Genomic DNA, 26,809 nt, shown 5'->3' on the forward strand with positions numbered 1-26,809 from the left:
TGGAAATAGTTTAGTTCATTTGTTAAATAAGAAAGTCAACATTTAATTGCCTAAAATGCAATAACATTCATGCATCTGCTGAAAAAAATTACTAATATTTGTTAGTTCAGGTCTTTCTCTTTAACTTTTTTTAGAGGATAAAACTAATACTATTCCACTTGAGGAGTTTTGTAAATAACACATTTACAAAGGGATTTTTTTATATCTTAAATGCAAAATATAGTTATTTATTGTGCAGCTTTTGCTCAATTTCAGCTCAAACTGTGTTGTTCTTTCAACAAAATAGCCTTTTCTGATTCTGTATACTCCAGCTTGGTAAATCAGTTGACTGTTATTTCAATAATCAATCAAACTCATTACTTCAGCCTTATTATACACCTCTAAATATGGAGCTTCGTTTCCCCTAAATGGCATTTTGTTTCCCCAAAAACAGTTTGTTTCCCCATTTTGTTAATTAAAGAAACAATTCAAATCGACTCGGCACTAAAGAAAGAAATTGTGATTTTCCTTCTAAACGACTCATTAAATCATCCTAAACTAATTTAGCGTAAAGTGAAGCAAGCTGTGTCTCTGGAAACGGGAATAAAACAGAAGTCCTTACACTTTCAAAACAAAATGCTCGGAGTTTAGTTAGGCTGCTTTTCCTTTCACTTTCCTTCTCCACGTTGTGCTTTACAATAATCATTGACTGTTTTCAGTTTTACTTTAGGAGCAGCCGTTTCTCGGAAATGCTGAAAGGAGGGGGAAACCAGCAGCAGATGAAAACTCAAACACACTGCATTTAAAAATTATTTTAAAGAAAATACGTGCAGAATCTCACATTTAAACCTGTATTTATGTAAGTTAAAACGTCAGTTTGAGCACAGAAAGAAAAATCATGCAAGGACAATAAACCATTTAGAAATGCACACGTACACAACAACCAACTAAAGAGGCTTTAAGCTTGTACAAAGTAGTGATGTGTCGGTCGCGAACGATCCGGCTCTTAGAGCCGGCTCTTTGAAGTGAACGATTGGAACCGGCTGCACAATGGGAGCCGTTTTAGGATCCTATTTGGGAGCCGGGTTTTTTTCTACAGTATATCGCTGTCTCTCCGCCTCCCTGTCGTTGTGCTTGTGCTCTGCAAGTGCCAGAGCCGATAGTTTTTCCCTACATCGTTTTTTTTTTTTGTCCTGCGGTGCCTCGCTGTCTCTCCCCCCCTTCTCCCTCTCCTTCACGTTTTGCTCTTCTGCCAGTGCCAGAGCGGAGAGTTTTTTCCCTCTATCGGTCCACTGGCCTCATGTCAAGCGTGTGCTCCACACATCTGACCAATCACACATAGTTTCAATTAATAATGTGGCGGGAAAACAAGCTGTATAGCGTTCGTCGGCAGGTGTTTATGTACAGACACTCACTCCGCGGTCAAGAAGCACAGAAAGAAGGGGAGTCAGTGTGAGAACTGAATAGGTGAAAATAAATGAGTGACATAAAACGGAGCAAGATTTGGACTCATTTTAATGCTACATCAAGCTCCAGGGCAGAGTGCAGACTGTGCAAAGTCAGCATTTCCTATCGTGCAGGCTCGACAAACAACCTGCACACGCGGACATCACACGCATCGGTATTGCTATAGCATTGTTATGCGGCATTTTTACTCATCATAAGTGCTTAACAATGTCAATAATGAAACAAAATATTATAAAATTAGGTTTAAGCTATTAATTAATTAATAATGTCAAAAATATATATGGGGAGCCGTTTGGGAGCCGAAAGAGCCGGCTCTCTACAGTAAGAAGAGCCATTAGAGCCGCATCTCGAAAAGGAGCCGAAAATCCCATCCCTAGTACAAAAGGCACCTCGAAAGTATGTGTGCAAGCTGGGCTGAGTTTCAGTTTCATGTTGACAGCAGGGCTATAAAAGAAGGGCCTCCTGCAGGAACATTTCTATGTAGCTGAAGTTTCTGCTCTGCACTTTCTAACCTGATCATGGACAGAAGAAGCTACAGCTCAGACAGAGCCAGTGGTGAGTCAGGATGTTATCTGTTGTCTGAAGGCAACTTATAGTATTTTAATGCTTTATCTTTCCTATATGAGTAGCTTAGCTGCTATCATTAGCATCTGTTGTAATTAGCTCACGTCGTACAAGAGTTAATATGGTTGGTGATTGATTTTAACCATAATATTGTTGTTTGTATCTTAGTTTGCAAGCTTAGTAGCAAACTAAGAAAAATATATTTGGATTTTGAAATGCAGAGTGGTATTTTTATTTTGACTATCTGAAAATTACATAAACTGATAAACACGGAATTTACCGTATTTACAAGTTAAATAATTGATTTGGTATCTTATATTTCTCCAACAGTGGCAGCAACGGAAAGAGATTCACCATTATTTATGTAACAACTATAAAAACAAACATTCAAACATTTAGCTTGTATTTGTCAATATTTTTTTAACATATAACATTTTTTTGCCATTTTGCTAGCTTGAGGCTCTTGGACGCCCCCTGGTGGTAGGAGGGTCCAAAGCAACCGCTTATCTCAACTGTGCTCCGAATTTGACCTTTTGCTTTTTCAGCTTGAATTATCATTAAAGTTATTAAAGGAGGAGTAAATTTTAGTCAAATATTCTCAGAAGTTTTCTAGAAAAAAACTTAGAAATTTCAGAGTATGAAAATTCAAACATTTGCTAAAACTTTTTTTATATATCTATAATTGCTCTACTGCAGTGTTGTATTTTCCTGAGCTTCATTTTCTACAGCTGAATACATAAAAATTAAGTCTTTAATATCTATTTTTCAGGCACAAACTTTACGAACAACAACGAATTGAGGATCGTGTTGGTGGGGAAGACCGGATCTGGGAAGAGCGCCTCTGGAAACACCATTCTGGGGCGAAAGTGTTTCGATTCAAAGTGCAGCCCCAGATCTCTGACGATCAACTGCTCCAAATGTAACAGCGAGCTGGACGGACAGCAGGTCGCCGTTATCGACACGCCGGGCTTGTCGGACACCAGGTTCGACGAGGAAAAGACTGTTAAAGATTTTAGCCGGTGCGTCCCGTTTGCCGCGCCTGGCCCCCACGTCTTCCTGTTGGTCATCGCACTGAACAGATTCACCGAAGAGGAAAAGAAATCCGTGCAAAAGATTCAGGAAATCTTCGGGAAGACTGCAGATAAATACAGCATGGTTCTCTTTACTCATGGAGATCTCCTTGAAGACACCAGCATAGAAAATTTCTTGTCTGAAAGCTCAGAGCTGCAGGATCTTGTGAGAAGATGCAACGGCCAGTATCATGTTTTCAACAACAAACTGGAGAATAAAAAGCCTCAGGTCACTTAGCTGCTCCAGAAGATCAGAACCATCGTTGATAAAAATGGAGGAAGTCACTACACCAACGAGATGTTCCAGGAGGCCGAGAGGATAATCGCAGTGAAGAAACAACAGATCCTGAAGGAGAACGAAGAGAAGATGCGCAAAGAGAGAGCAGAACTAGAGAAAGAAATACAGCTACAGTATCAGAAAGAGATGCAGAAGATCAATGAGCTTTTCGAGGCTGAGAGAGCGAGGGAAAGACAGGAGAGAGAGAGGGAAAGGATGGAGAGAAATAGGGAAAGAGAAGCAGAGAAGATGATGGCTAAAATGCAGCTGGATGAGCAGAGAAGGATGAACGAGCAATGGAGAACGCAAGAAAGAGAGAGGGAGAGACAAAGAGAGATGTACGCCATGCAGGATCAGATGAAGAAAGAGAGAGAAAAAGAACTGAGAGAGCAGGAAGAGAGACTGCAGGCCTGGTATACGTCACAACTCCAACAGCAGGAACACAAACTGCAAGCCCTGCATGATCAAGCAGCCAGAAGACGAGCTGAGGAATCCACCAAATCTGACTCCTTCTGTGTTATTCTGTAAACATTTGACAGACAATGTCTTCCTTACAAGGTTAAACAATTATCTTTTCTTTGTTTCTTGTCATAAACACCAATCTGAACATGTTAGCAGTGTTGTGCATTTAAACATGCATGTTGCTTCACTTTGTTAAAACTGTAGAAATTATTATTTGTTCTGTGAATGGAAGATAAATAAAATAAGACTGAAAGAATAACATTTTGTCTTTCTTTTATTCAGGCTCAGCGATTTAAAAACAAAGTAATACAAGATGAAATAAGACGAAAACTGTAGAAAAGCTGTAAAACTAAGCAGAAAATCAGTCTCAAGGTGTTTCCAGTTTCTCTTCCAGTGCTGCCATTTTCTGTAAACGCTGAGAGGAGGGGGAGAAAACGGCGAGAGCAAAATCAGCCAGGGAGGCACCAGAGGCGGTTCTGGTGTTTCTGCAGAAAACACTTTAAAAACAGAACATTTGTAGATTATCGTACAAAGACCACAGCAACCAGCCGTTTAAAAATGAACACTGTAAAGTTTAAAGGAGACTGAAAAGGCTTTAGGAGAGGTGCACAAAGAGCAACTAAAGAAATAAAATAAACTCAATAGCGCTGCAAAAGAAGGTGTGTGTTGAGTTTCAGTTTCATTTTGGTAGCAGTGCTGCTATATATGCTTTATTAAGGTTTCTCTACAGCTGGAGTTTCTGCGCCGCACTCTCAGGGTTCAACATGGACAAGCAACAACCTGCAGTACATATAAACAAACTACTGTTCTTTCAATAAAAATAATGCAAACCTTTACTTCACGTTTTCATTTGAGAGAAAAAAAATCATTTAATCTCAGACATTTTCTAGAGAAAAATTGGAAGTTTCTGAGATCGAAAAGTTGAACATATGCTAGAAAAAAACCCTTAAATTTTGAGATTAATCAAAAAAATGTTCAAGAAAAAACTTGGAAGTTTCACATTTTCAAAAATTGATCATTTTTCTACTTTTGAAACTCAGAAATTTTAAAATGTTTTCTTGAAAATTTCTGAAATCTCTTTTCCATGCAAATGTTCAACTTTTCAAACTCAGCAATTCTCTTTTCTGTAGAAAAATACTGAGATTAATTTGAAAATTTCAGAATTATTATTTTTTTTTAAAAACCAGTTTTTTTCACTTTCGGAGCTCAATATAGAAATTTCCCATTTTTTCTAGAAACATTCTGAATTTAATCATAACATTTCAGGGTTTTTTTTTTTTTTTTTTAGAAATTCCTTGACTTTTGGAGATTTGACATACCTTTTGTTTTATCTAGAAAATTTCTGAGATTAATCATAAAACTTCAGAATTTTTTCTAGAATTTTTCTTAAACTTTTGGACAATATATATTTTTTAAAATTCTGAGATCAATCTAAAAAATTCTGAGTTTTTTAAAGTTTACTTTTTCTCCCTAATGCTCGGTGCCGTCCTGCGGCCGCATGTTCCGGACCAAATGCCCTATTTTCATATTTTCTATTTTTCCAGACAGGAACCACGGCGGCGGCGCGGGCGCGCGGACGCAGCGCGGGGGCGCGCCGCGCACGGGAACATTCAGTTCAGCATCTCTCCATCTTTCCAAGGACAGACAGCGGACTGCCTCTGTTCACAGAGGGGAAACGTTACTGCGCTGCAGCTGGGAGTAGAAATGTAAGAGCTGGAAAGGAGCAACACGGCGGACCGAAGCGGTTCGTGTTTCCGTTTTTTTCTGTCTATTTATTTCAGACGGGACGGGATTGTTTTCAATGGCGCATAGAAAAGGGCTTTGCTGCAGCTGCTAACTTGATGGGCGTGGATGTTTGATGATATTATTCCACACTTATTGTTTTAAATTGTGGCGTGTTTGATTCTCTTGCATTGATAAATGTGTAAATGTGTTTGGTAATCAAACATGCGGAGCTTTAATGTAAATGTTAAATATTAATCCTGACAAACAGCTTTAAAATGGATTAAAATTTAAATTATATCCAAGTCTGCAACATAACTCATTTATTTATGTAAAATTACTTTCAGAGTATTGCAAAACTATTTCCCTCGAGACGTTTAAAACACGATATTTAAAATATTTTAAAGGGATTTTATGTGATTCACCAAGAAAGTAGTAGACAACTAATGATTAATCATGATGAATCAATAATCATCAACTAATTTAGTAATGATTAATCGTTAACTGGAGCATACATACTCAGAAAATGCCATTTAGGATATGAAGTTATTGCATGTTTATTGTCTCAAAAAGGAATTTAGTTATTTCTTGATTTGCATCTTTTTATGTGTTTCTAATATTCCATAAAAACTGAAGTGGGTAAATAAAAAATAAATACATTTTTTTTTAAATCAGAGTAATTGATTGTAACTATGTTAACACAAAAATCAAACAATAAAGATAACATTTTGCACTTCTACAAATTAAATTTTAAATTTTGGATGTAAATTTTAATCTCAATATATATATTTTAATTTATTTATACTGAAACTGTAAAATCAAATTCAATACTATTTTCATCCTCAATAAAAATGTAAAAATTCTAGATCTATAATCTGTGTTAAAATTGAAGCATTTATGAGATTCACACTTTAGTTTGCACAGATCAATAATCTCAAGAAAATTAATAATTTTACAAATTTTAATAAACTTAAAACTAATTGCTTGGAAACATGTTAGTCCCAGATTGGCTGAAATTGCTGAAACTCTGATACTGTCTCTGTTTGTCCTCAGGTCAGTGATGACAACACCAAAGTACAATCTGAAAACACCCAGATCATAACCGCATCACCATGGCAACGGGAACAAAAGGTAAGCAGGAAACTGCTTACCTTTTGTTCGTTCTCACTGAATGTGTCGATTCTTTCCAGGATTCTTCCTGCAATCCGAAACGTGATTGTTGAAATGCTTGTTGTTTTTATCTCTTCAATAATATGCTACTCAGATCATATTTTATTAGTCTAATTTTTGTATAAAAAGGAATCTGTAAATCATAGTTGATCCAGAATATTAACAGGTTTTTTCACAGGTATTAAATAAAAGTATTTATGTTTTCCAAAGCTTTTTTAGGGACATTTTGTCCTGATTTTTTTCTTTTACTTTTGGCAACAAAGATTTAGCAGCAGTTTCTGATTTTAGCAATGAAAGCAGAAACATTGTAAACAGCGGCGCCGCATAGGGGGGAAAGTTATGACGATTCTTAGGGCCCCTGACCAACCGGGGGCCCTCCACAGTTTTTTTTATTATTATTATTTTTTCTTTTTTGTTCATAGAAATTTTTTTAAAATGGAGCCCTGTCAATTACAAAATCAATAATATTGTGTTTTCTAAAATTGTTCTTGGCAGTAAAAATTAAAATGTTGCCCCTCCCAGACCAAAAAGCAAACATTTGCCCTGAACCTCCTGGATCTGCATGAAATGGTTGTTCCTGCTTGGAGCTCGACGGTGATCAGCAGCAGTCAGTAGAAAACACGAACCACTGTGGCGGTTACTATGCTGCTAATAAAAATAATAAAGTTAGAGAGATAAGAGAGAGAGAGAAAGGTTAAAGTATCAATATGTAACCCGGTTTTCTCCGAGAGGCGGGTAGACTGTGTGAGATTATCAACCAGTCAGCATAGTTAGGTTGGACTCCTGTCTGCCTCCATTTCACTAGCATTTAATGAATTAAGGAAAGAAATGATCAACATATTCATATATTGAGTTTGTCCCTGTACCTTTTACCACTTAACAACAGGTGAGTCAGTCAGCAGCAGCTCTAACCCTCGTCCCTCCTGACCCGCCCTCTCCTGAGTGAAATTAAAGCTGCAGTATGTAACTTTTATACTTTTTTATTTGCATATTTGTTAAAACTGTCATTATGTTGGGACAGTATGGCACAAGAGATAATCTGTGAAAAATCTATTTCATCTGCTTTCTCCCAGTATTATCTAGAAACGACTAATCAGAGACAGGAAAGTTTTAGTGCTGTCAATCACAATCTCATGCGGCTGCTCATCCCTATGCTGCAGCGAGCGCAGCCTGTTGTAAATGCTTGGTCTAGTCTAGGCTGTAAATGGCCCCTGGACCACATATTGGACATTCCTGTCCTGATAGTTTTTCTTGTTTTCTTTCTAATTTTGAATTGATTCATCGTTTTCTCCGTCTCCAGGCTCCACGTCCAAAGCAGGCGGGGTTCGTTTCCCTGACGATGACGAACCTCCAGGTTCTCCGACCCGCAGGGACGACCAGTCCAACCTCTCCGCCCTCGTTGCTGTCCAAGAGAAAGATGGAAGCTACTTGGTTAAGGTGTGTGTTTGTGTATAAAGACACATACATTCAGTTTGTTGCACATGATTTAAAGCTACAGAAAAAACCCTGCACTGCCGCTACATTGTTCGTTGCTGTAGATCAAATTCAAACATTAGCAGTTCATTTCCAGCTTTACGTGAGAAACTGTTCGCTCCAGAAACTGTTCGGTCCACTTCATTGGAACTTCAGTTTGTTTACAGAGAAAGTCCGGTTCGTTTGGGGAGGTGTGAATGTGTGAAAACAAAAAATTGAACTGGTCCACCTAAAAACCTCGGTCTCGGTTCCGTTGAAGTGAACTCTGATGTGGTTTGAATCCATAATGTGAACGGAAAGCGGACCAGAGACCGCTCCAAGAGCAGGAAGCTAAAGCGCAGGGCATTCTGGGTAAATACAACCAAAACAAATGAGCATGTTAAGAGCTAGCACAAGGCTGGACAATAAATCAATAACAATATATATCACAATAGACACGTGATCAAAATCAATAGATAATATATCTGACAGAATATTTAATATTCACTGAACTATAATCCAGAACCACACAGCATTCTGGGAGATGTAGGCAGAGGAAAGATTTTAGCTACTCAACCTCTCATAGCTAGCTTAGCTATGAGAGGTTGGTCGAATTACGGTAACTAATTCAGTCACTCTTTGGTTACCGAGCAACTCACTCACTCTTTTGTTACCTAGCAACAGCTTGTTGAGTAACTTGGCAAGTTTCCATGACTGCTTAAAAACAGTGTGGAGTGAAAACTGTGGATCAAACCGGAATGGTCACGGCACATATTTGGCAGAATTTTAGATATTAAAAACTAATAATTAACTATAGATATTACAGATAAAGCGCTTATATTCTGATACATTTTCCAGTCTTATGCTAGTGGGAGAACTGGCTCGTAGTCTTTCACCTAAAACAAAAGAGAAATCCTACAACTGCTGAAATCTGATTCCACTCCTTTTTTGTTCACATTTCGTGGAGAATAAATTTGCGCTCAGTGTCTTCTTCAGAGGCTTTCGTGTCATTTGATTCAGTGGTTCTTGGTGCAGCGCCACCACAGGTGAGGGAGTGAACTGGTTTTTCAAAAGTAACAAAATGTTGCAATTTTGGTCCCCAGTCGAACTGAGTCTACCAGGCAATCAGCTGTGAAAACTCACTAAATTGGGTGTGAGGGAAAAAGCAAGTCAGGTTAAGGAATACTAAAAAGATTGTGTTATAATTTTGTTTTCTTTTAATAGTCAAACCTTGGAAAACCATAACCTGTTTCTTCCTTAAGGCCGGTTTCCTTAAGAGTCACCACTGCTATGAGATTGTCTTCACTGTCCCAGATGTGCCCAGTCTGGGCAAGGAGCTCACCTGTCTCCCGTCCCTCTCTCCGACTCGGCGGGCCCAGAACCTCCGGATCCAACGCATTAACTCCATGCTGGAAGGTCAGTCTAAGGACAACATATCACAACTTCCTGTTTCTGTTTTTACCTTCAGTAAAATATCTTAATATGCAGTGTTTTCCAAATTCTTCTCTTCTTTTGATGAAGCCATAGTGAGATGCTGGGCCTGGTATGGAGCCCCCTAGTGGACATTATTTTCTTTTGCTTTACCTCTCAGTACTAGTCAGTTCATTCAGTTCAGTCTTTTTGCTACTATACAAAAATACTAATTTCCTTCTTCCCAAAATATGAACAAAAATGGAATAGAGTCAGATTTCAGCAGTTGTAGGATTTCACTTTTGTTTTTAGTAAAAGATTACGAGCCATTTCTCCCGCTAGTGTAAGACTGGACGACAAAGCTTAAATACATATCAGGATATAAAGGTTTCATATTGATAAGGCTTTTGTGAAGTTTTTACATGTAAGTTAGTATATCTGAAGTCTTAAATCTTTTTCTTTTGGTTAAAAATTAGCCAAACACTTATGTGCAAAATGTTGGAGGCAAAACAGTTCATCCCTTCTGTAACACATAAAAATTACAAAGTTTTTTTAAGAAGAAAAAAGGAAAGAAAAGATAGATTAAAACTATTTGCACTACTTCTGAGTAATTTTTACAATCAATCAATCAAATTTTATTTGTATAGCACATTTTAGCAGCAAGACATTTCAAAGTGCTTTACATCATTACAAACACAGAAACACAATGCAATATAGAATCAATCATTAAGTCAAGTTACATCAATAAATTTGTAATTGATTACATTTCAAATACAATTCTAAACAGGTGGGTTTTTAGTCTAGATTTAAAGGAAGTCAGTGTTTCAGCTGTTTTACAGTTTTCTGGAAGTTTGTTCCAAATTTGTGGTGCATAGATGCTGAAAGCTGCTTCTCCTCGTTTGGTTCTGGTTCTGGGGATGCAGAGCAGAACCAGAACCAGAACCTGAGAGGTCTGGAAGGTTGATACAACAACAGCAGATCTTTAATGTATTGTGGTGCTAAGCCGTTCAGTGATTTATAAACTAACAACAGTATTTTAAAGTCTATTCTTTGAGCTACAGGGAGCCAGTGGAGGGACTTTAAAACTGGTGTTATGTGCTCTATCTTCCTGGTGTTAGTGAGAACGCCAGCAGCAGCATTCTGGATCAGCTGCAGCTGTTTGATTGATTTGTTGGACAGACCTGTGAAGACGCTGTTGCAATAATCAATACAGTGTAATATCACTATTTTTGTTTTCATGTGCTGTCCTATATCTACTGAAGGACATTACACAAACAAACATGAACGCGCAGTTATTAGAAAGTTGGAGCTGAATAAAAGTTGGTCAGCCCTTGGGCGCCCCTTGTGGCCGAGGCACCAAACATCTCCCTTCCTTTCCTCTGTTTTAAATATCTCCGCAGCTTTTTCTCTTTTTTCTCTGCTGTGTTCCTTCATTTTCATGATACTGCTTGTTTATAAATTTTCCGAGGCCTTCGTATTACAGCTGAATTTATACTGAGATAAAATTTCTCCATTTCTAAAATATAAAATCAGATTAAAATAAGATGATAAAAGTATTTGAATTAGCTACATTAAACTTGTTACCCAGAATTACAAATAATATAAACAATATATAGTTGTTTTTAAATATATGTAACTCTAAATCCCCCAACAGGAGGAGTGAAGGTGACATGTGAGTACAGGACTCACCAGGAAGGAGTTGTCCAGGAGGAGATGACTGTTTCGGCTAAAGGACGAAAAGACAGCAGCTTGAAGATCAGACTCCAGGCCAAAATCATTGGTAAGTCTGTGTGGTAACTGGTTTACCAGCTGCTGGAAAGAACAGGATCAGAAACAAAGATATCTGTTCCTGTTTGGCCTCTTAGAAGGTGAAACAATCACACATTTTTTCTTCCTTTCACACAACTCAGTCAGAGAGAAATAACATGATTCACAATTAAATGTTCACACAGGATCATGAAACATTCCTGGAAATGTTTCATGTGACAGATTCATCTTGCCAGGTTTACTTCTTACTTTTGCTTCCTTCTCTGTTCAATCTAGGGCTGAAATGATTAATCTGATTAATCGTAATTAATCCGATTAATTGCGAATAATCGATCACTGAAATAGTCGTCAACTAATTTAGCAATCGCTTAATCATTAAGTGGAGGATACAGACACAAAAAAGGCAATTTCTTAAAAAATGACATATCTGGAGCAGTAATTAAGCCAAAACCATATTATATATACTGTATATATATCTATATATAGATATATCTATATATATAGATATCTATATATATCTATATATATAGATATCTATATATACATGTATATATCTATGCTATTTTACTGCATTTTAGGCAATAAAATATTTTCTTAATTGAAAAGGAATTGAATTATTTGTTTATTTGTGTCTCTTTATGTAGTTCTAACATTGTATAATAAGGCTTAAGTGGTTACATGAAAAATCTGTAAAATGGGACGTTTTTTTATCCGATTAATCGATTAATAAATACATTTACACCTTCATTCTTTTGCTTATTTACTGCTCTGAGTGTTACTCTTTCAACAAATTGCCATTTTTAGAGTGTGTAAACTCCAGTTAACGACTAATAACTTTCTAAATTAGTTGACGATTATTTCAATATTCAGTTAATCACGATTAATTTGATTAATCGTTTCAGCCTCAGTCTGTACCACTAAATATGAAGCTCCGGTTGTTTGGGAGGAGACTTGTGCTGAAATTACATCTTGTTTAGCATTTTGTTTCCCCCACAATATGTAGTTTGTCTTGACATTTTAATTAAAGTACTAAATTAGTTGGTGATTGTTTTAATAACTGATTAATCACGATTAATCGTTTCAGCCTATAGTTTAACATTTAAGTGACATGTGTAATAACAATGGTTTTTTGTTGCCTTTACCCCCTGGCAGACCCTCACCATGGGACCCCCATGCTGCTGGAGGGGGTCCGGTGCCTGGGGGCCCAGAGAGACCCCCACGCCAGGCGCAGCAGCGAGCGGAAGAGGATATGACAAAAACAGACTCAAAGCCACTATCTTTATACATGTATATGAAGATGTAATAATTATTATGTTACAGGGTCAAGGCTCACAGTGGGCTGCGGAAACGGCCTCATGTGTGTCCCTGTTTACAAGCCGTCATGGATTTGTTATGCTGTTAAAAGTATTTATTGAAACAGTGGGAATGATGCAGCATGTTGAATTTCCACTGTAGTTATGCTGGATTATGGCTCTAATATACATATAAAATGTTTACGTAATGATTCCACTGCTGTGAAAAAGATGAGCTAGTTACACTCTGCACTTTTTTGGTTTTGTTTGATAAGCCACGAAGCCTCCATGCTGGAGAGGCTATAAAACCAGCATGAACAGTAGCCAGCGTACGATCTATCACCCAAACCTGCAATCACTGCCAGGCGAAAATCATCATCAACATCATCATCATCATCAGCAGCAGCAGCAGCAGCAGCAGATGACATCACAGTCATAAAGACAGCAATCCATCAGAGGGACCAAAATTAAAGGAGACCTATCATGCAACATTTATATTTTGCATGTTTTTGCACTTCCATTTGGGTTTCTACTGCTTCTAAAAACAGACCAAAAAATACTCAGCAGTTTTTTTAGCAATACGTTAATATTTTTGGTGTCTGGAAAATGAGCCATTTCAAAAACCTCCAGAATGTGGCGTCACAAATCAACAGGCACTACCTGTTACCTGTTATTTGGAGTTAAGGTGACAGACGCCCTAAAACAGCTCAAACTAGGCAGAACTGATCAGACTAAAATCCATTTTTCTTGTGCAGAAAACGTAATGAACATGTTTCGTATTGCTGACAGATCTATCCTAACCTGTTCAAGGAAGCACAATAGGCCACCTTTAAGAAACTGTATGCAGTTTGGTTTGTAAGTGTAACTCATTATCTTATATTTAACAGAAAGTTGTTAGAGATTAAATAAAATTTCTGATGATTGCACATTACATTTAGCTCACTGCCAAACATATAAAGTCGTACATTTGACTTTTCTGTTGAGGCAGCCTGGGACTGCTACAGCAATATTCACCTGTCTGTTATCAAACCTTTCCAGAAAATCACAGATTCCTTCATGCAACACAGAGGCTTACGTTTCCTTTAACTAGAGTCTGTTTGTGTGAATTTAACTGTCTTATAGTAAAGTTGTTTATTTTTTAAGTATTTATCTCAAGATATGTCAGTGCATGGTTGTGTTGCATTTCCCACCAACTCAAAGAGCAGAGTCCTTTTTATTTTACTATTATCCAGAATAAAGTCTTTTAATTTGAAGAGCAAAATAATTACATATGGACTTTAAAAACATTAAATTGCATCTGTTTTATTAAAACAATTTTCTGTGAATAATCAGAACCAGAATTAAATACAGAAAACCGGTGATTTTTTAAATACACTGGGACAATCTGATCACTACCATTCATCCTGTAACAGTGCCTAAGGATAAACATTATTTGCAAAGCTAAATTATTACTTTAAATATTACTTAATTCAATAAAATAGTCCTCAGTTGAAACACTATTGAAGATTTCCATCCTTCCTTCTGTTTTCTAAGTAATGAAAGATTATTTTCCAGATGAATCATCTATTTCCATTTTGACAAACAGGCTTGATATTTTTAACGGATCCAATCTGGACGCGGTGCCGGGCCAAACTCAGACCACATGGTGACAGCGAATGTTGGAGTCCAGCTCTGATACCAGACTGAAACTAAAGTCACTTTCATCATCAGGGATCTGAAGACTTCTGCTGTTTTTCTTCTGTTGTTGATTTTGATGGTCAGCCTGGAGTTTACTGTTGCTGCTGTTTAAATTAAAGCACTCGCTCAAACACCATTCTGTCTGCTCGGTTCCTGGGGTGTTTGAACTTTGAATTTTAGTTTTTATTTACTTAGATCTAGCCACTTTAGAGGTTAGTTCAATTCAATTTAAGTTTATTTAATCCAGGACAGCACTTTAAACAACGGCTGCATGTTAAAAACAGAGCAACTGTTGTTTTCTATGCAGGTTTTATAGTTACTAATTTCCATACCCAACCCTTGGTTGGACTTAACCCCCACTCCCCCGAGTAAAATTAAAGATTTGTTTATTCATTTTGTTTTCCCCTTTGTGCTTTGCATTGTTTTCCCTTATATTAGAGCCATTCTCTTACCTTTCATTAGTAGCTCCTTGTTGTCTCACTTTATTTAAGCTTAAACGATTCACTAGCTCATTCCATTGCATTGCCTTTGTTCCACATCTGTCTGCCTGCATTCATGCTGCAAGTCTCATTTTGTTAATTTTTATTAAAAAGCTCTGAATTTCTATCTTGCACTAGAGACCGTGTGATCTCAGTGAGATTTTGTGTTTTACCAAATCTCTGCTGTGCTCTGGAAACCCAGAAAGTTATAGGGGACATTTGATTTTTTTGAAAACCCATTTCAAAGTCTGACCAAATGTTATTTTTCTCTTGACTTTAAAAGTATTATGGAAGTAAAAATTATTTTTTAAAAAAAGATTTAAATATTTTTTTCCTTCCTCACTTTCATTTCAAAGCAAACAACTAACGGAGAAGAAAAACTTTTAAAAAAAATCTGATTTAAAAAGAAAAAGAAAATAAATCTAGCTTACCTCACACTGTTTTTCCATCTTCCCTTTTAAGGCTAAAGGAAGCTGTATATTATCCATATCATGTAACAGTTGAAATTTTAGCAAATCCTGCGCTGATGCCGTCAGATTTTGTTGGTGGAATTACTGGCGTCAGAATTGATCTGTGACTCATTGATCGATAACATGTGCAGTACTCTATCAGGACCTGTAGCTACATTTCTTTTTGTTTATTTCAAAGGGGACAATACACACCATATAATATGCCAAAGTTAGGCATAAAGGCCATAGTTTGTGGTTTTCTTTTTTTCTATGAACTTTGATAACAGACATGCTGTCTGGAATAAATATTTTGTTGGAGGCGTTACCGCATCAAAACGCCAACTACCAATAAACAACAGAAGAAGACGATGACTTGCACTTTAAGCAACACAGGAGGAAACATGGAGCTTCGGGCTGATTGATGCCACAGACAGACATTTGGGAACGAGCTGATTTTTCTGCAGCGCCAGAAATGTTTACATTCGGATAGAAATCTTTCCAGGTGAGTAATTCACTTCTGTGCAAAGCGATCTACGCACTTTGTTGCCGTTTAACTTTATTCATACACGCCTGGCTTACAGTTTTGATTCCGTTGTTCATCGTTTTTTCTTCCACTGTAGCTGCATGAGAAACCTTAACGTTTTCAAATAGCAATAATATACTGTATTATTGAAAAACTGTATTTCAATAATACAGTATATTAACCCTGGTGCGACGGTGGGTGTCTATCTGCCGCCCTGCCCCCTCCCCACCTGGCACAACACGGTCCATATATACACACCGTGTTGGGGTTTAAACTGAGTCGTATCTCTCTCTCTTTTTTAGAAACGGCGGGTTGGTTGTCAGGCCATTTAGTTCAAGGGGAAATGGAAGAAGATGTTCTTTTTCTTCGGCAGTGTACCACCTTGAGATGATAAAACACACCGTATTGACGGAAATACACTTTGATTTGTCGCTGTGAGAACAGAACTGATAAGAAAAGTTGTTCTAGGAAAGGTTAATCTTTTGTTTTTTCCGAAATCCCCCCGTTTTCGGTTCAGGGCCACCCACACAGGCATTCTCTGTATAATGCCTGTCCCTGATGAGATGAGGGAGGGGTAATGCTTCACTTCTTCCTCCTCCTCCCTGTAACCTGATCTGAGAATAAATACTTTTTCCAGCTTCCCTTTTATGGAGCCTCAGGCTGTGGAGGGAGCGACACCTGGGTGTGCCGCCTGTTACATACATATATATAAAAAAGAATGCTTAATTACAACACATCTTCATTTCAAGATCCTTCAAACATCAAATGTTTTATTTTTATTTTTCGTGTTTATTTTATTAGGCCCAAGCAGCAAAGCGCTGCAAAGGCCTATTGTTTTCATACTGTTTATTATTATTTTTCTTAGCCCAAAAGAGGGGCCTTTTGGGGGGCTTTATCATATTCAAAAACTCACCAAACTCTGTATGAGTTAAAGTTGCAGCATGTAACTTTCACAAAAATATATTTTTTCCATATTTGTTAGAACTGTCACCATGTCATGAGTATAATTTGAGACAGATAATTTGTTGGGAAAAAAAATTGAGCTTCTTCACATCCTCCCAGTGCTCCTATTGTAATCTGAAGAAATGTACCACTCACGGTCAGAAACAACTAATCAGAGCCAGGAGGAAGGCCTTAGTGCTGTCAATCATGCTTGTGTACATGCTACTCAATGCGCTAATGGCAGTAAAACAAATTACTGTTACAGGAAAGCCATTTTGCTAATTAGCATTAGCATTGATGACAGGCTGTGCTATCGGGAAGAAGCTGTAGTGAAGCAGAGAGAAAAGGGGGAGAATGCAAGCAGCATGTACACATGCATGATTGACAGTGCTAAGATCCTTCACCTGATTCTGATTGTTTGTTTCTGAGTGGTGTATTTCTGCAGTTAATACTGGGAGCACTGGCAGAAAGCAGAGAAGCTCTTTATTTCCCTCTCCACAGATGATCTGTCTTTTTTTATACTGCCTTACATTTTTAGATTTCTAAAAGTCTAAAAATATATTCTCATATTTTCCCACTGTAAAAACTAGCTAAGAACAAAGTCACAAAGCAGCAATGGATCCTGAGAGGAAGCAGAGCTCTTCACCGTCCCTTTCTATGATGACTGACCAATCCAAAGATGACTTTGTGAACTTCGCTGTGGATGAAAGGTTTGTTACTATCATTACTTACCCTGTGTGCCAACTCTTATGAAAGCTGCCATTATGAAAGCATAAGGATTATAACTGCTTAGTTTTTTGTTAATGATTACACACTTCCTTAAATTCACGTATTTATACCTTTTCCAGGAATTCTCAGAGCTCTGTGGTGGATGAAATAAATACAAGCCCAACAGATCCATCTCTAAGGAGCTACAGGTCTAGGTCCCCTCCACCAGATTTCAGGTTTGACTCTCCAGACATTAAAAAGGCTTGTTTTCCTTTTTTATTTTTTTGAAACTCCAAGTAAAAGACCAGGAGAATTTAATAGAATCTGAGGTGGACAAAACTTTAAATATGTGTCATTTCCTATGTTGCTATAAAGAAACAACTCCTAGTATCTGACATGTATAACAAAAAATGTACAATGGTGGTGGTCTATGGAATTAAAACAAGATAAATAGAGTTGAAACTATTAATAGTGAAAAATTGATTATTAAGATAATCACCAACTAATTTAGTAACTAATTAATCTTTAACGGGAGTGTGGACAAAAATGCTATTTGTTTATTTTAGCCCTGAAAATGTCATTCCGGGGAATAATCAGGGGAATAATTAGTATTTCATTTGGGAGGAGGAGGATAAGGAGAAAGGAAGCCTTTTCTGGGAATATAAAGTGAGTGGCTGAATAACAGACAAATTATTTGGCTGTTATCCATTTTAGACAAATTATTTGTAAAGCACACGTTGCAGTTAAAAATATTCTTAATGGGAAAGATTTTTCAAGGTGTCAGAATGCTGAAAAGCTGCAAGTGTACTTTCTTGATGTTTCCCCCTGTACATTTATTAAAATTTTTACCTGTAACTGTGTCAAAGGAAATATCCTTATTCTGTTGTGTATACTCTAAAATGGGACTATATGTTAAAGACACAGAACTGTTGTGTCATTAACAATTAAGTGAAAATGTACATTGAGGAGTTAATGCAAAGTAAAATACAGTAGGTGTTGTTGACCTTAAAAGGGACCTATTATGCAAGTTTTTTTGCTGATTTTTGCACTTCCATTCAGATCTCTACTGCTTCTACAAACAGTCCAAGCATTAAAAAAAACAAACAACCCAGTAGTTTTTTGGCAACAAGTAAATGTTTTATTGATGTCTGTAAAACACCCATTTCAAAACCTCCCAATTATTAAGTCACACTTGGAGGACTCTGTCCCTCAAGCAACTGTAAACCGAGCCCAGCCCCTAAATCAAGCAGAACTCCACTGATTTCATTATCAGAAGACGATCACGTTTGGTCAGGTGGTTTTACCGCTGTACAATGGCTGCTGAAAAGGTCAAGTGTTGTCGGCTGGCTTGAACATTCTTCCAGTCCCAAAAAAAGAGCTCTATGGCTTTGTTTTATTTTTAAGTCTCCATCAACGTTTTTGATGTGCATTTTGAAGTATCGCATAACAATAGGTTGATGTACAAAAAAAATTCCAAATAATTTCCTAAACTTCACATTAAAAAAAATACACTCACTTAAGGTGGTTTTTGTCTTTTCTGAAAAAGAGAGTTAATGCTCTAAAAGGGAGATAGAAACACATTTGCTAAATAAGTTCTGCCTTAGCGAACACTAAAGGAGTGGTGTAATGTCATCATTGGCATTGTCCCAGTCATATTGCCAAAGAAAATTGTAGTTTGGGTGAATAATTTCCCATGTACCCTATTGAAAACTACAGACAGTACACCGCAGATTTTGCCAACAAACCTAGACTGAAGCAAAGTTCTGACCCTACTGTTTGTAGAAAATCTGAAAATTAAACATGACACCATTCAGAAACCATTTGCTGCATCCTTGAATTGTGCACCACTTTTTCTACTTCTGGGTTTGACTAAGGGTGAAAGATGCACAGTTTTACAGTTGCGCATCTGTGGCAGCCATTTTCACTTGCATAAAGTGCGAGTGTACACGTGTAGTTGATGGATATGGACAGCAGCAACTTATTTGGATTTAAATGACAAGAGGACCCACAAACAACTCATTCTGAAAGGAGATCAGAATAGGAAGAAATGGCTAAGTGAAATCTATCCAAGGATGAGTTTGTGCAAAAAATGTGATGGACATGTTTTGATTAGCCCATGGCCCTATCCTAAGAAGTTAAAGGAAACATTACTGTGCCGTTTAAAGAAACGTTTCACAACCTCCCAGTACGTTTAATTCAGTTTTCATCCAAAACGTCCCTCCCCCTGAAGGATTTACTGTTCCTGGAGCAGGCATACACTGATATTTCCAAGGTAACTGCATTGGAAATGATGGTAGGAAATAAGTGCCCCATAAAACTACCCAAGCCTCTGTAGTTAACTCAGGTCTTAAATGGAAAGTAAATTGAATTATAATGAATAATTATCTGATAAGCATTAAAAAATCCTGAAGTAAATTTTTGAACAAGATGATGATCTGGCACATAGCAACACATTTAACTCTGCTGTTGGTTTGGTCAAACACAGCACCTGAAACTGAGTGAATGGAAATCTTAATTTGTTGGGTATGTTTCAAGAGATGGTTTGTCAAGTGAACCTTTTATGCTATTTCTGACATTTATTTATTTATTTTTTAACTATTGGCTGCACTGTAGAAATACACTTTGTTTGTTAAATGTGTTCTTCATGTGATCCATTCACAGCAATGCAATTGGTGGACTGCCGACAAAAACAGTATGTGTTCTCTTAATAACAATTAATGTATGTTCATAAAGGTCTGTGGAAACACCATAAGCTAATTTATCTTCTACTTTACCTTCTTTAGGTTGACCATAACTTAACACTTCCACCACTTATTGAAGACTGGACTAAGGATCAAGTTAAAGACTGGTTGGTTATTAAACTGAGAGTACCAAAAGAACTTGCACAAAAACTTTATGACCAGGAGCTTACAGGAGCTTATCTGGCCTCTTATGAAAAAGAAGACTTGCTTGAACTTGGTGTTCCACCAGCACCAGCAATACACATCTTGAGGCAGGTTAAGAAGTTTAAGAAGCAATCAGAAACATTTGTACCAGCCACTCAAGCAGCAGAGAGTGAACTCAACTTCAGGGACAATGTAGAGATGTCACGAAAGCTGGATGAATCAGCAGAAAATGAGACGGTGTCATCAGATTCAGGAATCCAAAATCTAAGTTCTTCAGTATGGATGCTACAAATGACAAGAGACGTAATAAGAGTTGATCCGACTATAGCTGAGAGTCAAATTGATATTCAAACTCCTGACAACTTAGAAGCTCCACAACGACAGAGGCCAGTATGTCAGATTCGGCCCTTTGATAAAAGTAACTCCTCAGTCTTCTACATGGAAAATGACATTCTTCCACCAATGGCAGGTCCAAGTAATCTCATTGACCCTGTTCATGAGTACCACCTCCTGCCAAATGTAAATGAAGCAAGTGAAAGGGAGATCCTTTATGAATTCAATAGAGAAGTTTTTAGTTTTGCTGCCAGCTGCATGAATTCACGAACCAATGGAACAATACATTTTGGAGTCAATGTACAACAAGCGCAACAACATGGTCAAGTAGTTGGGCAAACGATCACCTCTCTCAACAAGTACAATGAGGCATTTGAATCATCTCTGGGGGACTTTTTTGAAGAAAAGTATGTGAATGTTGCCCGATTGTGTATCAGGCCACCAAACTTTATACAAGTTCTCCATGAAAATGGAACAGCTTCAGATAAGTGGGTGATCGAGGTTGATGTGGTTCCAGTGATTTCACAGACACAGAATTATCTTTTCTATACTAAGCTGGGTATAACATCAACTGAAGAAAAAGAGTGCAAAACTTTCTGTCTATTTGTTAGGGAAGGTCCACGGTCAGTCAACATTTTCGCAGATACTAATCCACGAGTTGGTCAAGAGAAACTGAAAGATCTGACTGAAAAGGTCAAGAACTTGGTGTCAGCACGCAAGGCAGCAGAGGAAAACAAAGAAAGATGTTTCCCACAAAGCTACCAGGGACAAAGGTTAAAGCAGCTGATGACACGTGGAAGACACGTTCTTGAGAGTTCCCTGCAGGTTATTGTAGTTACTGACAAATGTCACCCAGACCAGCTTGAGCATATGGACTTTCTAAAAGAAATATCTCTGTTTGCTGTACTAGAGTTTGACCCAGAGTCTGATTTAAATGGAACATGCCATTTTTACAGAAAAGATCATATTGCTAATCTCCACTACCCTCAAATGTTCAACACTCAGGATTGTTTACCTACACTCCTGGGAAAGCTTAACTTGTTCAAGCAAACAAGTTGGATTTTCTGCAATGGCCGATTGAATGAGGAGAGTGAAGAGGACATGCCACTAATATCCAGTGAATGGCTCAAGAGACGTTCTGGAGACATCAGCAAAATGATTGGTTTTCTTTGCAGTCCAGATGTAATTTCAAAAGACAGACTTCTGGTCATTTTGGTTCTTCATTCTGCAGTCACTGACCTGTCGCACCCTATTTTGGAGACATTCTGTGCCATCTATCGCACCCTGGAGGGGGCTGACAACATGCTGTGCATCTGCAGAGATTCTGGAGTATTCAATGACTGGAAGAAGCTGATAGAGTTACGTTGTAAGGAAGACATCTCCAGTAAATGCATCTATGAACTGAGCCTGAATGAAATATCCAGTACAATAAAACAACTCAAAGAGCCCCAAACACAGTCTTCCCAGAGATACCTGCCATCTACAGGCTCAAGCTTAGTGCTGTTGACAAAAAAAGCTGAGGAACTTTTCACAGATTTGGACATTTTGAGTAAAAATGAGTGTGAAAATACAGAAATTGAAAAGTCTGATTCCTTTGATGAGTTTAATAAGAAAATAGAGGAGGATTTTTATAGAGGGGGGCAAGTAAGATGGTGGAACTTTCACCTCTCTGAACAGAGAGGCAGTCTGCCGTTCATCAAGAGAGACAAGTACAATGAGTTGTATGACCTGATCACACCTGTTGAAGGTTACACATCTTCATGTGTCATGATCAATCTTTTTCATCCCCCAGGATGTGGGGGAACAACCCTTGCAATGCATGTTCTTTGGAACTTAAGGAGGAAATTCAGATGTGCGGTTGTGAAAAACAACAGGGCAACAAATAACGACATTGCAGCTCAAGTCATAAACCTGCTCACATATGGAAAACAGGATCAGCCAGGATACACACCTGTCCTCCTCTTAGTGGACAACTGGGAGGATGTTGAGGACCTTAAGCAGTGCATACTTCATGTTGCTGGTGAAAGGAGGCAGCAGAACGCTCTCATGGTTCTCATACTGAACTGTGAGAGAACACAGTTTCCTGATGAGAGTTCCAGAAGTAGTTATGTTCCCAACATATTCATAACCAACAAGTTGTCAACCAAAGAGCAGGGGTTATTTTCTGAGAAACTTCAGCAGCTAAAAACTTACCATGAAAAGCCTGAAACCTTTTATGCTTTTATGATCATGACAAATAATTTCAGCGAGGCTTACATTACAAACATTGTGAGCAACAGTCTTAAAGCTCTTGATGCCACCAGTCGACAAGGGAGGCTCCTCTCCTTTCTGGCTTTGTTGAACACTTTTGTGAATGGATCCTACATGTCACTCTCTTTGTGTGAAGAGCTACTTGGTATAAGGAATTCCCTTTGGAAACGAGAAACAATTGATGATTCAATGACTCCATATTCCACGTTGCTTATAACATTCAGTGTTGAAGAACAAGGCTTCTATCAAGCGGTCCGGTTCTTACACCCAATGATTGCCAGCAACTGTCTTCAGATCTTTGAACAAAGGCATCAACTTTCCTTGGCAGAAGTAACTATTGACATTTTACACTCTGACAAACTCTATAAATCCTGCATGGGAAAGGATTTCCTGGTTCAGAACATACAAAGCATGCTCATTTCCCGCCACAGAAAAGAACAAGGGGATGACAAAGACACACAGTTTTCTCCTTTAATTGAAAAAATACATAACAAGGAAGGAGCAGAAAAAGTCGAAGAGCTTTTTGAGAAAGCCATAGGAAGGTTTGACAGAAGTGCAACTCTGCCACAGGCACTGGCAAGATATTTCTGTCTGAGAGAAAAAGACTTCCAGGCTGCCCTAAAATGGGCTTTAGATGCACGAGGTAAAAATTCTAATTCCTACATTGCAGACACAGTAGGACAAGTTTACAAGAGCCAACTCAAAAAGAAAATTGAAGATTCAGAGCCTCTCACTGCCGAAGCTCTTAATGAATGTTTGATACTGGGTTCCAAAGCTGCAAAAGCCTTCCAAGAGTCACAGGAGCTGGCCAAGAAAGATGAAACTATAGACCCATTTGATCTTCACAACAGAAAGAGGACAAAGTCCTACAACACATCAGGTTATGTTGGAGAGACAGAAGTTATGATGATCCTTCTTGACTTCATCAAAGAACTTCCTCTTTCTCAGAGCAGAGACAGATATCAAACAGATATACTATTACAGATTCTCAAAGGCCACCACACAATAAGAGATTTTCATTTTGATCACAGCAACGCTGCCACTGCCCAGTTTGTGGATGTCCTGGAATGCCATGAGAGATTTTTGATCTCTTTGAAGCCAAGGCTGAAGGAAATTTTCAGCTTTTTTGAGAACTATTTCACATATCTGAGACCTAGGTCACAGGAAAGGGTAACTGCTGATGATAGAAACAAAAAAAAGTTATCAGAGCATTTCAAACAATACCTGAAAATATTCAGTAGTTCAGAGCAAGAGAAAGCATCTGAAAAAGCCAGAAACCCAAATCTGAGTCTACTCCAGGACATACAGGACCAGAGGTTTTACCTGGAAACAAAGCGAGCAGACTCATTTGCTGGACTGTTGCAGTGCTTGAGTGATAAAAATGTTACAGAGATGGAACGCATCTTCAAAAAGTGGAAGTTTATCTTTGAGAAATCACCTAAAAGATCAGTATCAGACACAGTCAACTTCATCTTGGCAAACATAGTGATGCACAGCATCAAGCCATCTTCAAAGGAACTGAAAAAATATGAGGAATTGGTTGACCTTCTGAATGAGGAACTACAAAAAGAGGGTACTCGCTCAAATTCAACAGAGATGTACTACCTGTCCATGCTACTCATGTGGCCTACTAAGGATAGAAAACTGGAAAGTTTGTCAACATACAAAGATATCGCCACATATTTCAGATCAGCCAAGAAATCATTTCACAGACGTTTTTCTCACATGTTCCCAGTCCGTACTGCCGTTGCTCATTTCTTTCTTGGCAAATCTTCTAGACTGAACAGGATAGTTTCTAAAGTGGTGCTTGATCAGATTTTAAGGGAAGAGTCTTGCAGTGATCAGAGTGGCCAGTCTTGTACACTGAACCATCTTTGGCAGAGCGGAGCTGCTTGGAATGAACCACAGGTAAAAAAAGAGCTGTTAAGAGTGAAAGGAATTTCTGAAAATGGAGAAATATCCGTGAACTATGGAGGCAACCTAAAAATTCCTGTCCGTCCAGCTTATCTGGGAGACATCCGCAGCGGATGCAGTCGGGAGCAAATATCCTTCTATCTTGGATTCACAATGGAAGGTCCTGTAGCCTACAACATTAAATACCTCACTGCTCAGTAAAGAAGTAATCAGTACCATTATAATACAATTTACAAAAACACTGCAAGAACTCCAGAAAGTGGTAAAACGTCTTCAACTAGAATGTACAAAGACAAAAACATTGAAGACTTACTAGAAATAATAATTTGATTACGATTTCTTTTGCAAACCATTTGTAATAAATGTACAAACTTTATCCAAAGTTAAGATTTTTTTTATTATTATTATTTTTCGCCAGATGTTCTACGCTCTGAGATTTTAGATTCTTTGAGTTAGTCTTTTTAAAGATTTCTGGGCTGTATGCCTATTTAAAAAAAAAAAAAAAGTCAAAACTGAACAAATGGATTGTTGTGCTTCTGTTTATGATTGTTATGGAACAATCTGTCTAAAGGATCAAAGGAAGTAGATCTATTTTTACTTTTAAGAAAACAATGAAATATATTCTGTCAAGGTATAATGAAGTATACTGCTCAAAAAAATAAAGGGAACACTTTAAGTGTTAAACACCTGTTTAAGTGTTCCCTTTATTTTTTGAGCAGTGTACATTGATTCAGTAGAGTGCTGTATCATTACAAAGATGTTTTTTTTCCTTTGATATGTCTCTTTATATATACACATTGTTTGTTTTGTGTTTGAAGACATGTCTATGTTGCTGGTTGGTTGATGCTTAATTGTTTTTGGTATAATAAACTGACTTTTGAGAGTAAACAAGATTTTTTTTTCCTTCAATCTACTCTTTTTCATTCAAAACCTTTGTTTATGTCAACATGTGACATGTTCATGTTAGACTGTAAACGAATGAAATAAACACATTTTAGCTAATCTTGCATGATGTATTTCACAATATGAAGCTTTCTAGTGAGAAACTGTTTTGTTCTATGAGTATTTATGTTGAACAAAACTGGTCAGATGTAAGAATATATGAACAACCATGGTTATATGCCCCATTTCATGATTTTATTTCCTTTATGTATTAAAATAAAATGTCCAAATGACAAACTATATGCTTTTTGAGTTTGACAAGATTTTGATTCTTTGCAGTTGTTACCTATTATAATCATTGACCAGAAAACATGAAAACTTCTACACCTGCCACATGTCACCGAGCAAGTCACATTGTATTATTGTCTTAATTTGTGCATATTTGTGACTATCAGTGTGTAATGTGATTTGAGTGATCAGTATGACCATTGAGGCAGATATGTAAGTTTATAATTCAGACCAGAGGAAAGACTTTTATAGTGAAAGTGAGACGAGCAGCAATGGAGTAAAGCAAAAAGGGAAGAGAAGACATTAGACCTTGGTCTTCACATCCAAGACCGTCTGGGTCATTTTATAGTATGTTCTGCTTAAAGCAAGACTCAAAATCCTTTTCCTCTATTTTCTGCCAACTGCTGTAAGGTGCCTGTTTAGAAAGCTGAGGATGAAGATACATTTTCTTAATATACATACTTTTTCAGTGGAACATAATTTGTCTGTAAAATAATCAAGATCAGTTAGTGCACAAATTCCAGGAAAAGCCCACAACACTAAATATAAAAAACTTTGGACTTTAATCCACTTAAAAACACATGCAAGTCTAACAGCTCAGCTAGCATGTTTGCTAGCTTTCTCTGTTAGCTTCCTTGAAACTACCATAAAATTGTGTAGTGGCTTTTGGTTGATTTTCATTATATATTGTTTCAAATTTAAGTTTAAATTCCCTAAATAATGTCATATTAATACAACAGTAATATTACATTAGTTTTGTGGATTAATAAAAGCTAAGAATTTTTTTTTTTATTATTCTAAAATAGGAATCAAAAATACTAATGTTGTCTGTCACTTTTATAGCTTT

At 37.4% G+C, this 26,809-nt stretch overlaps 2 protein-coding genes and 1 pseudogene across 3 annotated transcripts; all 3 read left to right on the top strand.

Moving 5' to 3' along the window:
• Positions 1-903: 903 nt before the first annotated feature.
• LOC102236682 lies at positions 904-4,055 on the top strand (annotated as a pseudogene).
• A 1,353-nt stretch (positions 4,056-5,408) lies between these two features.
• LOC102232752 (UPF0687 protein C20orf27 homolog) lies at positions 5,409-14,129 on the top strand. 2 transcript variants are annotated; one of them, XM_005810699.2, is made up of 6 exons: positions 5,409-5,563; positions 6,595-6,672; positions 8,012-8,148; positions 9,426-9,579; positions 11,228-11,353; positions 12,493-14,129. In XM_005810699.2, the coding sequence occupies exons 2-6, from the start codon at positions 6,654-6,656 to the stop codon at positions 12,591-12,593; spliced, it is 537 nt and encodes a 178-aa protein (XP_005810756.1). In that variant the 5' UTR covers positions 5,409-5,563; positions 6,595-6,653; the 3' UTR covers positions 12,594-14,129. The 2 variants fall into 2 exon arrangements, with proteins under 2 accessions (XP_005810756.1, XP_023189010.1); XM_023333242.1 differs by having other exon boundaries at positions 5,409-5,525.
• A 1,432-nt stretch (positions 14,130-15,561) lies between these two features.
• Positions 15,562-25,986, top strand: LOC102236439 (sterile alpha motif domain-containing protein 9-like). The gene is made up of 5 exons (XM_014473179.2): positions 15,562-15,739; positions 17,293-17,412; positions 17,551-17,646; positions 20,072-20,102; positions 20,194-25,986. The coding sequence occupies exons 2-5, from the start codon at positions 17,318-17,320 to the stop codon at positions 24,991-24,993; spliced, it is 5,022 nt and encodes a 1,673-aa protein (XP_014328665.1). The 5' UTR covers positions 15,562-15,739; positions 17,293-17,317; the 3' UTR covers positions 24,994-25,986.
• Positions 25,987-26,809: the final 823 nt, after the last annotated feature.

Source organism: Xiphophorus maculatus, chromosome 5 (assembly GCF_002775205.1).
Source record: "Xiphophorus maculatus strain JP 163 A chromosome 5, X_maculatus-5.0-male, whole genome shotgun sequence".
Classification (NCBI taxonomy): domain Eukaryota; kingdom Metazoa; phylum Chordata; class Actinopteri; order Cyprinodontiformes; family Poeciliidae; genus Xiphophorus; species Xiphophorus maculatus.

What these genes read in the sequence shown, in the direction of transcription:
- LOC102232752 (XM_005810699.2), top strand. An exon ending in ATGGAAGCTACTTGGTTAAG is followed by an intron (nt 8,149 to 9,425) that starts GTGTGTGTTTGT and finishes TTCTTCCTTAAG; the next exon opens with GCCGGTTTCCTTAAGAGTCA. An exon ending in ACTCCAGGCCAAAATCATTG is followed by an intron (nt 11,354 to 12,492) that starts GTAAGTCTGTGT and finishes ACCCCCTGGCAG; the next exon opens with ACCCTCACCATGGGACCCCC.
- LOC102236439 (XM_014473179.2), top strand. Translation starts at nt 17,318, where the DNA reads ATGGATCCTGAGAGGAAGCAGAGCTCTTCACCGTCCCTTTCTATGATG. An exon ending in TCCCCTCCACCAGATTTCAG is followed by an intron (nt 17,647 to 20,071) that starts GTTTGACTCTCC and finishes ATCCATTCACAG; the next exon opens with CAATGCAATTGGTGGACTGC. An exon ending in GTGGACTGCCGACAAAAACA is followed by an intron (nt 20,103 to 20,193) that starts GTATGTGTTCTC and finishes TACCTTCTTTAG; the next exon opens with GTTGACCATAACTTAACACT.